Genomic DNA, 14,480 nt, shown 5'->3' with positions numbered 1-14,480 from the left:
TTTAAAACATCTTAGCATTGGTTTGGGAATTTACCAGCACAAGCGGAGTTAGACTGAGCTAAATAAAAATCACTGTCTGAGAGACTGAGTGCCCCTGTAGATTAATACAGTGCCCTTGTACTCGTGGAGGCCTAGTTTTAAATTTACACAGACCATGAGAGAGAGGTTTACTGGGTTCAGCGAAATGCACAGTGAAAAAAAAATCATCACAACAAAACCACAACTATTTAGGTGAAATTCATGTGTTTAAAATATATGAAGAATGAGACAAGTATTGAAGATGTTTTTTTCACCTGCATAAAAAGTGAGTGAATTAGTGCTTTTCCAGGTAGCATTAAGCTAGATAAAGGGATTTAAAATCTCGTATTGCTTCTAGGAAACAATAGGGCTGCTGTGATGTAAATAGAATATTTGAATATCCGTCAGGCCCATTCCACTTTCAGTTGTTTAATAAATTATAATAAAAAATAATATACATTAGAAATGCAAGGATAATTCACTCAATAGTAACTTGTGTCAAAGTATTGAAATTACTTGTAACCAGGTAGTGCCTAAAATATACCATACTTTCTCACATACACACTCCCTTGACTAAAATATATGCCTTATTTGTGAAAGGCAAAATGAAGAAAAAAAGATTTTTCCAGAGTTATGGCTGCCTAGAGTAGGGGAAGAGCCTAATCTTCAGTTGACTCACCCTCCCTGTCCTATTAGACTAAAGCTGAACATCTAGACGCTGCTGAAGACTGGTCTTCGTGGGTGGATGTCTGATTCTGAAAAGAGCTAGAGTCTCCAAAGCTGTGAAATGGCAAAAGCGAGACCTGGAGCAACTAAGAGACAGCAACATTTCCTGGAGAAAAGTTAGCTTGATTAGTGGAATATCAAGACCATTAAAAAGGAGAGGCCAGGTATTCATACCTGTGGAGTAAAAAACAGTGAGCCGTTAAGTCAATTGACTCCCTCAGCTTCTTGAATAGTAGTGCAACAGGTGCTGCACTATGGAGCAGGAATCAAAGCAGGGTACTTCTATCTAGGTCAGGAAATCAGCTTCCTCTTAATACATGCACACCAATTATGGGGGGTGTGATTTTTGGGAACAAAGGTCATATTTTATGTAAAGTAATATGGTAGATCTAGTTTTCAGAATTTTCATATTGTAGCAGCTAAGGTAAAGAGCATCAGGGATGGTTACTCAGAAATATAATTTACCTTTGCTTCTTTTTCTCTAACACTTTTGAGAAGCCAACTATTTTATTATGTAACGTGAAAATAGCTTTATCTGTTTTGCCAAACCTGTGATCACTCATTAATGGAAACTGCAATGATGTGAAATAAATAATGCTAAAATTCAGAGACGTAACTTGAAATTGTGTCAGGGTGGAGATAGCGAAGCAAACACTTACTTTCTGGCACAACTTCAGTTGTGGTGGTAATGTGGGCTGTGGCTGTCCCCTCCGCACAAGCTCCTGAACACGGGCTGCTGTGACAACAGCAACTTGGGCTCCCTAGGAGCTACCATTAGGGCACTCCCTCTGAATTGGTACCCAGGTCTCCTGTCCTGTTTGTCTACTCATGTTACACAGTTAAAATATTAACTTTATTTATTTTTAAATAATCTTTTTATTCAAGTAACAAAAATAAATTGTCAAGGGAGGGAAAATATCTTCAGATGATATTGAAATAATAATATAACATTTTAGGCATCAGCTCTTCATCAGGGCATACTAACATGGACCACTGTTTTAATATGAGTTATCACTGACTTGGGTGGTACTTCGCATAAACATTGAGGCTTACCATTGGAAAACTCAACGCAGAATCAGGTTCACAGGATGGAAGTATTGGTGAAATTGTATTATTATAATGTGGGATTTTTAAAACTTAATTTTGAAATAAGAGCTTGATTAAGCAAGGGAACGTAGAATAAATAATTAAACAAGGAAACAGAATAAATATTGTGTTCCCTTTAAAAATGTACATGCTAGAGTTTGTGGAGACCAACAGGAATTCAAGGGCACTTGATTATATGTCTACACATGTCTTCTACTTCAATTTTTTTTTCTCTACTGGAATGTATACGTAAGAATATTAAGATTAAGGACTAGCTTATTATAAAAATACCGTTGTCTATTTTTTTAGTAATTATCAGTGATTGCCTTCCCTGAATAGTGATTATATATTTTCATTTAACTTTCTAGGCTTGTCTTGGCTTGATCTATACTGTGTATGTGGACAGCCTGAGTGTGTCGTTGGAGAGTCTCATTGCAAATCTCTGTTCATGCTTTGTCCCTACTGCAGGAGGGTCTCAGGTAAATGGATAAAAGGGTATTTTTCCAGTTAATTTAATTTATGAAGAAAACAAAAACTAAATTCTTTAAATATTTTTATTGAAAAAAGGATCATAGTTCAGCTGAGTCTTGTCCCTATGGCCTGTTTTCTAAAGATAGCAAAAATTCCATTCCTGGATGAGGTCAGAGGGTTAATTTTGTCGCTGGATTTGTCTTTACAAGGCATCGTAACAAATCAAGTCATTTGTATAAGTTGTTTTTTTTTTTTTTAAATCCTATGTATTCAGAATTGATTTTAAAATATTTTTATGGGGCTCTTTGTCTACAATAGTCATATACCCTACTCTTTCATTCCTTTTATTCTGTAGTGGCAGTAGTTTAGGATTTCATTGGCGTTTTAAGATCATATATGATGTTGATAATTATTCCAGACTCCTAATTTTTTTAAGTTAAATTAATAACTTTACACATTTTTATTTATTTCCATTTATCAAATTAAATTTAGGGACCCAAGATTAACCATATATTAAAAAGAACAGAATAAACAAAGAGTTTCTCATAAATATATCTGTCTTACATGGTTCTCTCCTGCAAACCTTGAAAAAACACCATATCCATTATAATTCTTGTCTATATAGCAGGAATGTACTATGCAATGATCTATCATAAGAGAAGTTTGCAATAACAATATAAAAGATTAGTCAATTGTAACATATGGTGAACTTAGAAATTAAATACAGGGAAAAATAGCATATTCTGCCAATATGGCTGCTTCTGACCTTTCAGTGCACAAACTACTGAATATCAACTTGACAAGAAGAAAAAAACATTTCTTGAGTATTGACGTACAAGCAGCTCCAGTGCTATAAATAAAATTGATTGAATGTATTATAGGCAGAAATCAGGTTTATAGTCTTCTGGTATCTGATATTTGAACCGCTGCAATGTACAGTAACTGCTGACACACAGAAACAAAAATCACTCATTTTTGTAAAAAGGTTACCTAGATAGTATAAGCTAGTAAGAGTCATGAATAATCATTTTTAATGGTTCTAATTTCATTGGTGATATTCGGGATATTTATTTTAAGGAGTTTGGACTCGTTTGTTAATATATATATTTAAGTGATGAGAAATTAAATTTTACATTTTTACTTATTTCAGTATTTTGTGGACCTAGAATCCTGGAGTTCATACAAACTACTTATGTACCGTATTTACTCAAATACAAAGATGTGTTTTTCCCCCCAATCATCACTGGGGGAAAAAGCCCCTTGCCTTATCACATACAAAGAAATCTAATTAAATATATTATTTATCATTAACCTGCTGCAAAAAGCAGCATGTGCTTAGTAATGGAAACTAACTATGAAGCTGGTTAGTTGCAGCCAACACTGTGTGTGACTATAAAACTCATGGCCCTTAAATGTGTGGCAAACATCACTAAATGGGGCCCTGAGCAATTAACCCAGAATTTCTCTGTTGGCCCCTCTCTCAGCTTGTTGCATATGATTAATGTGGCCTTACCCTCCATGAGGTGGAGCTGGACCAGGTTGCCCAGCACCTCATCTAAATCTAAAGTTTTGGAGGCTCCCAGTGCCGACAACAAGAACCCCTGGTTTTAGTCATAAGTGGGGGGCTAATAGCATATGGATGCTTTGTGTGGGGTATTTGGAGTACACTCATACATTGAGCAGTGCTGAGGTGGGTCACTATGGGTTGAAACACTGTTGACTCTGGTGGGGTCCAAGCCAATGAACTATACGGTCAATCATGAGCCTTTTGACTTTGGACGAATATCATGCATAGTTTATAGGTACAAAAGAAGTTGTGGGGGCAGAAGGCAAGGGGTTACTTGTCCCCCCAGATTTATTTTTCCTCCTGTAGCAGTTGGAGTGGGAGAAATTCAAGGCAGATCTCTAATAATTCGATTTATGTGGAAAACTATAATACATTTATAATTTTTCCATATATAAAATCTAATTATTTGGGGGGTCATCATATATTCAAGTATATATGGTATATGATCTAATGTAATCTCATTCAATAATATTTACTACATTCACTATGCTTTTTGAGCTAGTGGCAAATTACAAGAAGCTTAGTAGTAGCACAGAAAGACTATTTCAAATAAAGCAACACACCTTTGAAATCTTTTCTTCCTTTCAAATTGTTTCCTTTCTGTGCTAGCTTAACTATTATATGCAGGAGATAAGATTATTGTGCAGCTTGAGCTGGTTCTTATATTTTGCTCAGAAAATAGTGAGACTTGTCATCATTTTCAGTGCATCTTTCAGGGTGCAAAGCTAGGTAGGTTTGTTCATTTGTGTAAATGAGTCACCTTGAAAACAAGTCTCCAAAATTATAATTCAAAATAGTTAAATTGAATTTAATATATTCTTCTGTGTATATTCTTTCTTCTTCTATCAGTTTTCAATCTTCTTGAAACCCTTTATGTTTCCACTTAAGGCTTCTTTTGATCCCCACCCCCTGTTTTGTAGGCATTATTTGTTAAATAGGAAAAGTATCAGTCAGCTAGCTTAACAGATGAGAGCATCTCTGTTGCTGTGACATGCTCCCTCTTCCTTTAACTCAAAGTAGTAGATAGTTGCACTTACATAACATCCTTTGTTTCTGATAGGGGCAAGAAACTAGGCCAAGGATTTCTTGAGAAGCCCAAACTGTGCTAGGTTGTACAGATAACTAACATTACAGTAACCTATGTGAGCTAATATTTATATATTTATTTGTTTAATTCTTGCCATAGGAAAAACATGTTTGGAAGAATAGTACATACTTACTATAAGGATGTATTGCTACATAAATTTCAGCAATACGTCCGGAAAAGGCACTGGGGACGGTACATTGGGTGCTGGAAGCCGAGGAATACTGAGGGAAGGCTTGGCAGGCTTCCAGCGCCCTGTGCACCATCCTGCCGCCTTCTCTCGCCTCCAGCACACCCAGCTGCTCTCCTCCCACCTTCCCGCACTGCCCCAGAGACAAGGTAGCCAATTTCTGGGTGGCCCTAGGCAGCAGGAAGGGGTGCTCAGCCCATCAGCAGCTCACCCCCCTGGCCGCGGTGGATATAGGCAGGCTCCAGGAGGAGAAACAAGGGATCGGGCCCCTTGCCACTTCTGTTTTTTTTTTTGTCAGCAGAGCCTGCCCACATGAACTGCTGCCGGGTCACACAGCTCCTGAGCTGTGGGGGGGACCCAGTCCTTCCCTCCACAGCAGCAACGCCCCCAAGGACTGCTCAGGCGAGGTGCTAGCAGGCAGGTGCTGCCCAGGGGGGCACTGGCAGCAAGGATAGAAGGACCAGGCCTGCTGGCAGCCTGCCCCTCTGCTGCAGGAAAGATGGGCAGGCTCTGGAGGGAAAAAAAAGGATCAGGCCCCTTGTCGCTTTTTTTTTTTGTGGCGGAGCCTGCCTGCGGCTGGGGGTGGTGAGCTGCCAGCAGGCCATCACTGTTCCATAACAGTGACGGAAGTCCCTAAATTGAAATGGTGAGTTTTTAATTGACACAATTAAGAACACACTGTGTCAGTTTAGGGAGCACTGAACCCCTGTCACGTGTTCAAGTCCCCAATGACTGGTAAGAGTCCACAGCCAGCAGATTCCTTCCTTGTCTGCTTTTCCTTTCTGACGTCTTCACTTATATCTTTGTTTCAACACTGCTAATTAGCAGTTTCCCCCTCAGACAGGTAAAATATCAATTTCTTTGAAATAAGAATGCCAAATTGGAGGCCAAAGGAAATGTTGTTAGTTTTCTGGCAAGTATCTTCCACACGATTAATACTTTTAGATTTTGGACGTTAGGGGTAGCCCTCTAATATTTTGAGAACAAGATAAAGAAATTTCAGAAATATTTGAGCACAGGTTAAAAAAAAAAAAGCTGACCCACCAATTAGTTTATCTGTAGAGTTTACATTTATGAAATGCAAACACATTCCACATCTACAAAGTTTAATGACATTATTAGTGCTAATGAAATCTCTAGACATGTGGAGTTAGCCATATATAAAATTTTAACTCTAGAATTATTAGGTTTAATATAGTAGCTGTGAATATCAGAATAAAAAAATAGGTTAAGATAATATGAATCTTGTGTCAGACATAATGATATGATTCTTGGAAATGGCCTTTAACTAATGCAGTCCATTTTTAGTTACCCGAAGGATGCCAGTAAATGAAATCTCTGCTAAGCTGTTGAGGTCAGAATCGTGTCCTTACTCCAGTTTGTTATTTATTTTTCTAGATTTAAAATTAATTATATTATCTATTTTAACTAAAATAAAGTATGTTACTGATAGGGAAACAGGTATAGTTGTGATAATTGTTTGCAAACTGAAAGAATAATTCAAAACAGAACACTCTTTGAGATGTATTTTATCTGTAGTCTGATGAAAACAGCCTGATATAAGGATATTGTATTTTGAGTTTTCACATTTTCAGCTGTATATGCATTGCTGAATTAATTGAATCTGGAATTATACTGTTATGAAGATCTAAATTATAACATAGAAAGGATGTTGGGCATAAAATATTTCTTATTATGACACCAACCATCTTTTCATGTGGTTGTATCAAAGATGTGGAAAGATCAATGGTATGAATTAATGTAAGAAAAACTGAAAGAATATACATTACTCATAATTAGAACAGAGCCATAAAGATTAGTGGATCTTTTACTGAAACTTTTTTTTAATCACAATTTAAGAAAAAAATCTCTAAGTTATGTATTATGGTAGTTAACTTAGCTAACATTTAAAATTCATAATTTCGTAACCTGTAATTTCAACAATTTCACAACCTAGTGACCCTGAACTCAGTTTTTTCCCTGTTTCCTAGTAACAAAACATCGTATTCTGCTGTTAGCGTGTTTTTAACCATTTTTCTGTTCTTTGCAGTTTTTTAGAATATATTCTAGTAAACACCTTCAACCGATTAGGTTGAAATCCTTAAAGGGAATCAATTCATAATTATTTAAACTATTCAATTAAAATCCCTTTAAAGGAGGTTGTGGTCACAATGTATATTCCAGCTGTCATTCTATAGTCTTTTTTTTTTTACTATTTTGTAAAATAGTAATATTTTGTGTATTACAATTCAGCTATCTTTCCAAGCCATTTGACTTGTTTAAATATGTAAAGTTTATCAACATAAACTAAAAAAAAAATATTCATTTTAATAAACGAAGCTGGAAGAATTATATCCAAATGATGCTATAGTTATTGATGATAATAGTAAGTTGAATGGAGGGGTTAATGCTGATCAGTGATTTGCTTTATTGAATGGCTCTCCTTCTGGAGATGCTTAGGACCTAAGTGTTGTCTCATTAAACTTGCTGCCCACCATCATATGTAGCAAACTTTAATTACCAACATATTGGTATATAGAATATATAAATAGCAATAACACTTTATACTCCATGCTTTCTCTGAATAAGACAGTTCATTCTGTATTAACAATGTCTCTATCTACAGAAACTATTTTCTTTGGGAGCAGGAGACAGACAACTGATACAAACTCCTTTACATGATAGTCTTCCTGTTACAGGCACAAGTGTGGCTCTTCTCTTTCAACAATTGGGTATGTCTTTTCTTGATTTGTTTATAGTCATTTACTAAAAGCTACAGTGTGGCCTCCCCTGTAATTCAGTCACGCTAGGTCATATATAAAAAAAAAAGACGGCATTGTAACATGTATTTGTTTTCAGTGGAAAAAAATAGCTAGTAATGCTTTTTTTTCTGTTTATCTGGCTTATGTATAAACTGTTTCTTTGTATCCTGTTTTTGGAATTTATCTCCAGCATTATGCAATATCTGCAACTATTGTAGATGGAACGAAGGCTGGTCTGCATTACATGACAAGTGAATCCTATAGGGTGTGTTCTTGGCTAGGGACCCAACCATGTTTCTAGCAAAGGAGAGAGAAATTATGAAAAAAATGTAATTTAAAATTAATTAAAGCGACACGTTATACTAACATAAATAGCTAAGTAGAATACATAATATTTCTCTAACACGGCCCGTGTCAAATACTAATTTCTTAGTTACTGTAGTAATAGCTGAGGGTAGCAGGCCCATTTTCTTCACTCAGGTTCCAAACTGAAAAACAAAGACTGTTACGGCTTTCAACAGTGATCCTAACTTCCTCAGTAAGTCAGTCCTAGTTCTGACCCATTCTCGTCATTTCCCTCTTCTGTTTATGAAGCTACTTTGAAACTCCAGCCTGTAGATAGATGGGTTTGTGAGATGGGAGGAGGGAAGTACTCTCTACATTTTAGCCTCAGGGTAAGTAATAATGAAAAGGCCTGTGGATACATGTGACTAGTAACTCACCCACGTAAATAGATAATAAAAATAAATATGAATAGCTTTTACTGAGAAGGAGCAAGAAAAGTCTGAAAATGTAAGGAAATTAGCCTGTAATAACTAACTTTTGGGATCTACCACAAAAAAGGAAAATATGTAGGACGATACAGTCTGAATGGAATCCTGCAAGGAAATCTGCCCGCAGAGAGAACTTTTAATTATTGCTGCTTGGAAAAAATAATATCCTAAAGGATGCTGTAGTCATCCTCTGCTCAGTTTCAGTAAAAAATGTGTCGGTTAATGCTTAGTAAGGACAATAGCTAGTTATGTTCTTTTTTAGTCTGGAGCTGACCATTCTGTCTTGTATTCAGTTGGGGATTTAAGAATTAGAACAGCTTTATATTTATGTACCAGATTTTGCTGCTGAAGTCTTAGTTCAAGGAGATCTTTTTTCATCATATAAAATCCAAGTGTGAAAAACCTTTTTCCAAACTTATTTACTGGACTTGTTTTTTTATGATAAAACTTAAAGTGTCATGGTTCAAAAAGGGCTGATTATGCCCTTGCTGTTCTGATGTCAGTGATAATGGACAATTTAGTGTACACTAAGTAAGTAGACCCTTTGTGATGGGAACCAAGTTTACTGAAGATGTTTAGTGTACTCTGTCATAGCCGATTCCTCATTCTGCTTCTGTTACAGATTGCTTTCAAATGTTAAAATAAACCGTACTTTTGCGGGAATGAAAGACTGGAAAAATATGACCCAAGTTCTCAGCCAGCATGAATGCTCCTCAAGCCACAGAAAATACATGTAAGTGGTTGGAGTTGGAAAACTGGCTACAATCAGGTCATAATATTGATAAACAGAAATAAAAACGGTTATCATCTGAAGCCATAGTCAAGAGTGGCTTTAATGGATTCCATTTTTCAGAAAAAAGCCTCACTTAACAACATATCCATGGACAAATTATTCCATCTAAAACTCCTTTTGCATAATTCACCTGTTTAATATGTGGCTATGACTTAAAACCCCAGAAAGAGCTACTATGTGATTTCAGGCCATTGTGTTAGGTAAAAAGCTCAGAGGGAACAAATAGAGCTTATGTAACAGAAAGTAAAATACAAAGTAGAGATACTACTATGTGTAGTACTAGCTCCAACTCTAACAGATTAAACTATTTCCCTGATATTATTGAGTAGCCATCATTACACTGTCATTTGTTGATGGTGGAAGTATAGTTTAAACTGAAAACATTGTCTATATAACCATGAAGTCATTGCTAGTCATTGACCAAGGTCTTTTAGACCTTATTGGGTAAAGCATCAACTTTGAATCTCTTTCTGGTTACTCAGAGTAGAGTCAGTAAAGTGGTTCAAGTATGACTTCATTGCTGAACAATAATTCTAAGAGGTTTTTCTGATTAATGTGGATTTTCTACTGAACTGTAATGAGGATAATGTTAAAGATTATTCTGAGGCAATATCTTTTTTCTGGGAACTGTAGTAAGGTTGTTTGTAACTCAGAGTTTCTAAAGCTTCATAAAAATAACATTTCCACTGGTGAGTGAAATAGATATACTATTTAGCATTCACTAGTTCTGCTGGCAATTGATCTCCCCTAACAAATTCATATTGTATAATTCTGTGTCATGTGAAAAAGGGAATAAGGACAATAAAATATGTGTATCTGAAAAGAATCAATGTAGCAAACCAGGTTGAATCCAAGACAAGTGTTTATATGAGAGAATGGACATGTGCACCCAAGGACACGTGCATTTGAAACATGGCACTGTGTAGGAGAAAAGACTACTGGCCTCGTGATGGAGTTCCAGGAGTTTGAATGAACTGACAGAGCTATTTTTTTCCCTTCTTCAATGTGGTTAGGATTATAGGTTGCTTACAAATGTAATCCAACCTTCCTCCCCACCCCCCAAAAAGTCCCCCCTGCAAATGGGCACTTTACTTTAAGCTTTTATCTAGAATTATAGAAAGTTAGGGTTGGAAAGGACCTCAGGTGGTCATCTAGTCTAACCCCCTGCTTAAAGCAGAATGATCCTCAACTAGATCATCCCAGCCAAAGCTTTGTCTAGACAGGTTTTGAAAACCCCCAAGGATGGAGTTTCTATCACCTCTCTGGGTAACCTGTTCCAGTGTTTTACTACCTTCCAACTGAGAAAATTCTTCTGAATATCTAACCTAAACTTCCCTTGCTGCAACTGTACTGTCATTATAAGATGTAGAAATTTGGACAGATAACTAAGGAAGAATATAAGTACATTGCTCAGGTATGCAGGGATGAAGTCAGGAAGGCCAAAGTGCAATTAGACTTGCAGCTAGCAAGGGATGTGAAGGGTAACAAGGAGAGTTTCTACAAGTATGTCAGTAGCTAATAGCTTATTGAATCAACTTTAGATAAAAGCACCCAAAACCCCACTGAAGCACCTGATCTATGCAGACGCTGTGGAGTTGAGTCAAACTATTACGCTGCTTCTTCCAGTAAAGCACTTTTTTATTGCTTGTAAGCAGCCATAGTTGCCCAGTTACAATGCCATTCTGTGGATGTGAACATATGAAATGAGCAACATTTTCCCATCTTTAATTATCAATTATAATGCTTACATCTGAATACCTCAAATTGGTTTCACCCACATGTATTATTTAACCCCATCTCAAAAAATTGGAAAATTAGGTAAAGGGGTTTAATATGACTTCTTTTCCCCCAAGCAGATCAGTAACAGTATTGTAAATATAACCAGGTCACCTGGGTTATGTCTTGCATATTAGTCATAGGCCATCCATTGCTTTTTTGTAGTAATATTGTTAATTTTGTTCTCCCCCCATCTCTATTTCATTACCATTTTCTTTATTTTTGCCTACTTTGTTTATGTTCTCCTGTTTTCCAGCATCCCTCTCCCTGAAGTTTTCCTTGAATGCTGCTTTTCCTCACATTTTAATTTCCCTGAAATTTTGTAAACCTCAATGGTCCTGTCTTTCTCACACCAGGACAGCCTCAGAAATATAGAAGTACTGCTACTGTTCAAGGCCAGTATTGTCAAAGAGAGTTGCAGAACTTGCTGGGAGACAGAATAGGACAAGTATGTTTTGTAAAATTCTTTAGTTTGCCAGTTCCACAGGAAGAACTTAAGCCATTAGAAAGTGATCAGCTGGAAACATGGACCATATGGTTTTTGAGTCCCTTGCACAAGAAAATACTGTGTAAAAATAAAAATTCTTCTTTTACCTGAAGAAAAGTAAAAGTGAATTCTTAAAAATTATTGTATTTCATTCTTCCTGGGAATGGAATTGAAAGGTTTGCCAAAGCTTTGACTCCTGTTTTCAATGTTTTTTCTGGAAGTGCTGAAATACTGAATGCAACACAAACCTCTCCCCCCTCCCCAATCATCAGGAAGGGGAAAAACCCCTTGTTTTAACATTAACATACAAGAAAACCTCACTAAATACATCTTCTATCATTAAACTACTACCAAAAGCAGCCTGGTGATGGAAACCAAGTTGATTAAATGCAGTCAACACTGACAATGGCCAGTATGGGGCAAATATAATGATAGGAACCTACCACAAGGATTGATTAGTGCAGCCCATTGGAATAAGATATATGTTAGTGACTGCCAACTCTTTTTTCCAAGTCATGGTGAGCCACTACACTGTATACATTTTTACTTTCTCTTCACTGTCACAGCTGAGTTGCACCTTTTTTCCCATTTCTAGTGATTTCTGTTTCTTCACCAGCCTTAAATACCTGGCAAACATTACCAAGTAGTTCACCTAGAATGCCTCTGTCAGATCCTCTTTCCACCTGTTGCATATAATTAGTGTGGCCCATCCCTCCCTGAGGTAAGGGCACACCAAGTTGCCCTGCGCCTCATATGCATACACATTTTTGGAGCATACCAGGACTCAGGACAAGAATACCTGGTTCCAGTCATGAGTCAGGGGGCTAACTAGCACATGAATCCATAGTGAGCAATGTTGAACTGTAGGGTCACCATGACTTGAAATGCTGTTGACTCTGGTGGGGCCCAGCCCAGCGAACTATGTGGTAAATCACAAGACTTTGGGTTTGGATGACTATCATGCATAGTTTGTACTATATATGAGTAGGTGTCAAAGTGTTGCTTAAAAGTATGTTTATGGAGTACCTGGGCTAAAACTTGAAACGGTTTTTAAAAAAAAAAAAGGAACATGCATCAATTCTGGATGAACTAATTGTATGGGTTCCATATGCAAATTACTACAGTCAGTTAATTTCAAGGTCATTGTTTTCAGATTTGCTCCTCACTCACATGTGCCCAGGAAAAGCAGAGAGTAAGGAGAGGGGAAAGGGGCTGGGGAAGGCAGAAGGCAAAGGGGCTACCTGATTCCCAGATTTATTGCCCTTCTTATAGCAGTGGAAGGAGGACAAATTCAAGGCAAACCTCCAATAATTAGATTCTTCAGTAGGAAAATTATACCAAATTTATACCTTTTCTAGATATAGAATCTAATTATTGGGGGGGGTCATCTTATAATCAAGGTCATCTTCTATTCGAGTAAATATGATACTACTATTACACCCAGCTGGAACTAAAAAGTTCAGAAGTGTCAAATAGTAGGAAGCGGTAACAAGTAATAAAAACTAAAATAATGTTGTGTATTTTTTTCTGTCTTCTTTTTCATGGGTACCTCCTCTCACATCTACTTTCCCTTGCTCTCAATCTGTGCCTCCCATCCAGATCATTTTGTTTAGTCCAACCACCACCTGTTTTCCTGCATCTTCTCTCATTTCTACAAGAATAAGGGGGCTCCCAAGAGAATTTTATATAGTGACCTTGCGGAAGTTCCTACCTGTTCCTCTTATTCTTATTTGTGAGGGAAAACATATTTGGTGGGGTCTATGCATCTTTTCTGGATTCTAGTTAGGAGAGAATTCATTCAGCAATGATCACTGTCAGGATACAAAGTTTGCTACACACAGAAGACAGCCAGTGAAGCAATTAGGTATTGAATTACTTTGCATAACCCCACTCCCCCCCTGCCAAATAAGGCACACACCTTGTTTTTGGGAGCAGAAGGAATGAGAGAAAAAAATTCTTCCAGTCATGGCTGATTGAGTTACATAGATTAAGTTCTTCTGGAAACACAGAGTTTCCAGGGAAGTGTGGCATGCCAGGAGACAGTCTTTGTGAGGCACAGGAACCCATTGTGTAGCAAGACAATGAAGTTAGGCCCCAGACTCCTGCAAAAGCAGTAGCAAGACTGTTACTGCTTTACTGTAAATAGTTCTTTGTATACGTTTCTGTAAATAATAGTGTTCTTTCCACACTATAAGCTTTGTCCAGATACTACAGACTATGTGTAGTCTGCTATGCTCACTTGCCTTGAGCCAGTGTAGTTGCTCCTTCAGGCATTAGCTATGATGTTCAGCCAATACCTGTGGCTGCAGCAGGGTTAAAATCAAACTGCCCTGCTTACTGGACCAGAGATGAGCAGCCATCTTGGCAGCCATTAGAGCACAGTGTCTGCATGTTTCTATTCCAGTGAGGGAAAATTAGCTTCCTCATTTAAGAAGTTCACCCTGATTTTGGGGGAAAGGTACATATGCTTTTTGAGTAAAATTTGGTAGTTTACTAGGCTGGAAGTCATCCAAGGTATAGGCCAAGTGACCTGATGAAACAAACTGAACTCCTCTAACCTGAGGCAAGGAAGCTAAAGGACCAAATGGTACTGAGCAGTGGGCATCAGTAGAGATTGCACCTCCCCCCCCCCCCCCCCCCCCCCCCGCTTGGCACCCGTGCAGCAACTGCCCCATAGCATGGGAGCAGTGCAGCTCAGCAAGGCGCTATGCATTGCCTGGGAGCTGGGGTTCAGCACTGCCTGGCTC

The 14,480-nt window shown here is 37.5% G+C and overlaps 1 protein-coding gene across 6 annotated transcripts in view; it reads left to right on the top strand.

The window, feature by feature from the left end:
- Window positions 1-14,480, top strand: part of SBF2 (SET binding factor 2) — a 491,808-nt gene that overhangs the window by 228,656 nt on the left and 248,672 nt on the right. For 4 of the 6 annotated variants that reach the window (XM_090032682.1, XM_090032680.1, XM_090032679.1 and 1 more), the window contains exons 5-6: window positions 2,199-2,309; window positions 7,769-7,874. In XM_090032682.1, coding sequence (XP_089888808.1) covers window positions 2,199-2,309; window positions 7,769-7,874 — 217 coding nt within the window. Of the gene's footprint in view, window positions 1-2,198; window positions 2,310-7,768; window positions 7,875-9,334; window positions 9,411-14,480 lie in introns of those variants that run through there. The other 2 variants (XM_090032684.1, XM_090032685.1) reach the window with 2 other exon arrangements.

This window comes from Crocodylus siamensis, chromosome 2 (assembly GCF_052110815.1).
Source record: "Crocodylus siamensis isolate JL-2025a chromosome 2, ASM5211081v1, whole genome shotgun sequence".
Classification (NCBI taxonomy): Eukaryota; Metazoa; Chordata; order Crocodylia; family Crocodylidae; genus Crocodylus; species Crocodylus siamensis.
This window is presented reverse-complemented; position numbering and strand designations above follow the sequence as displayed.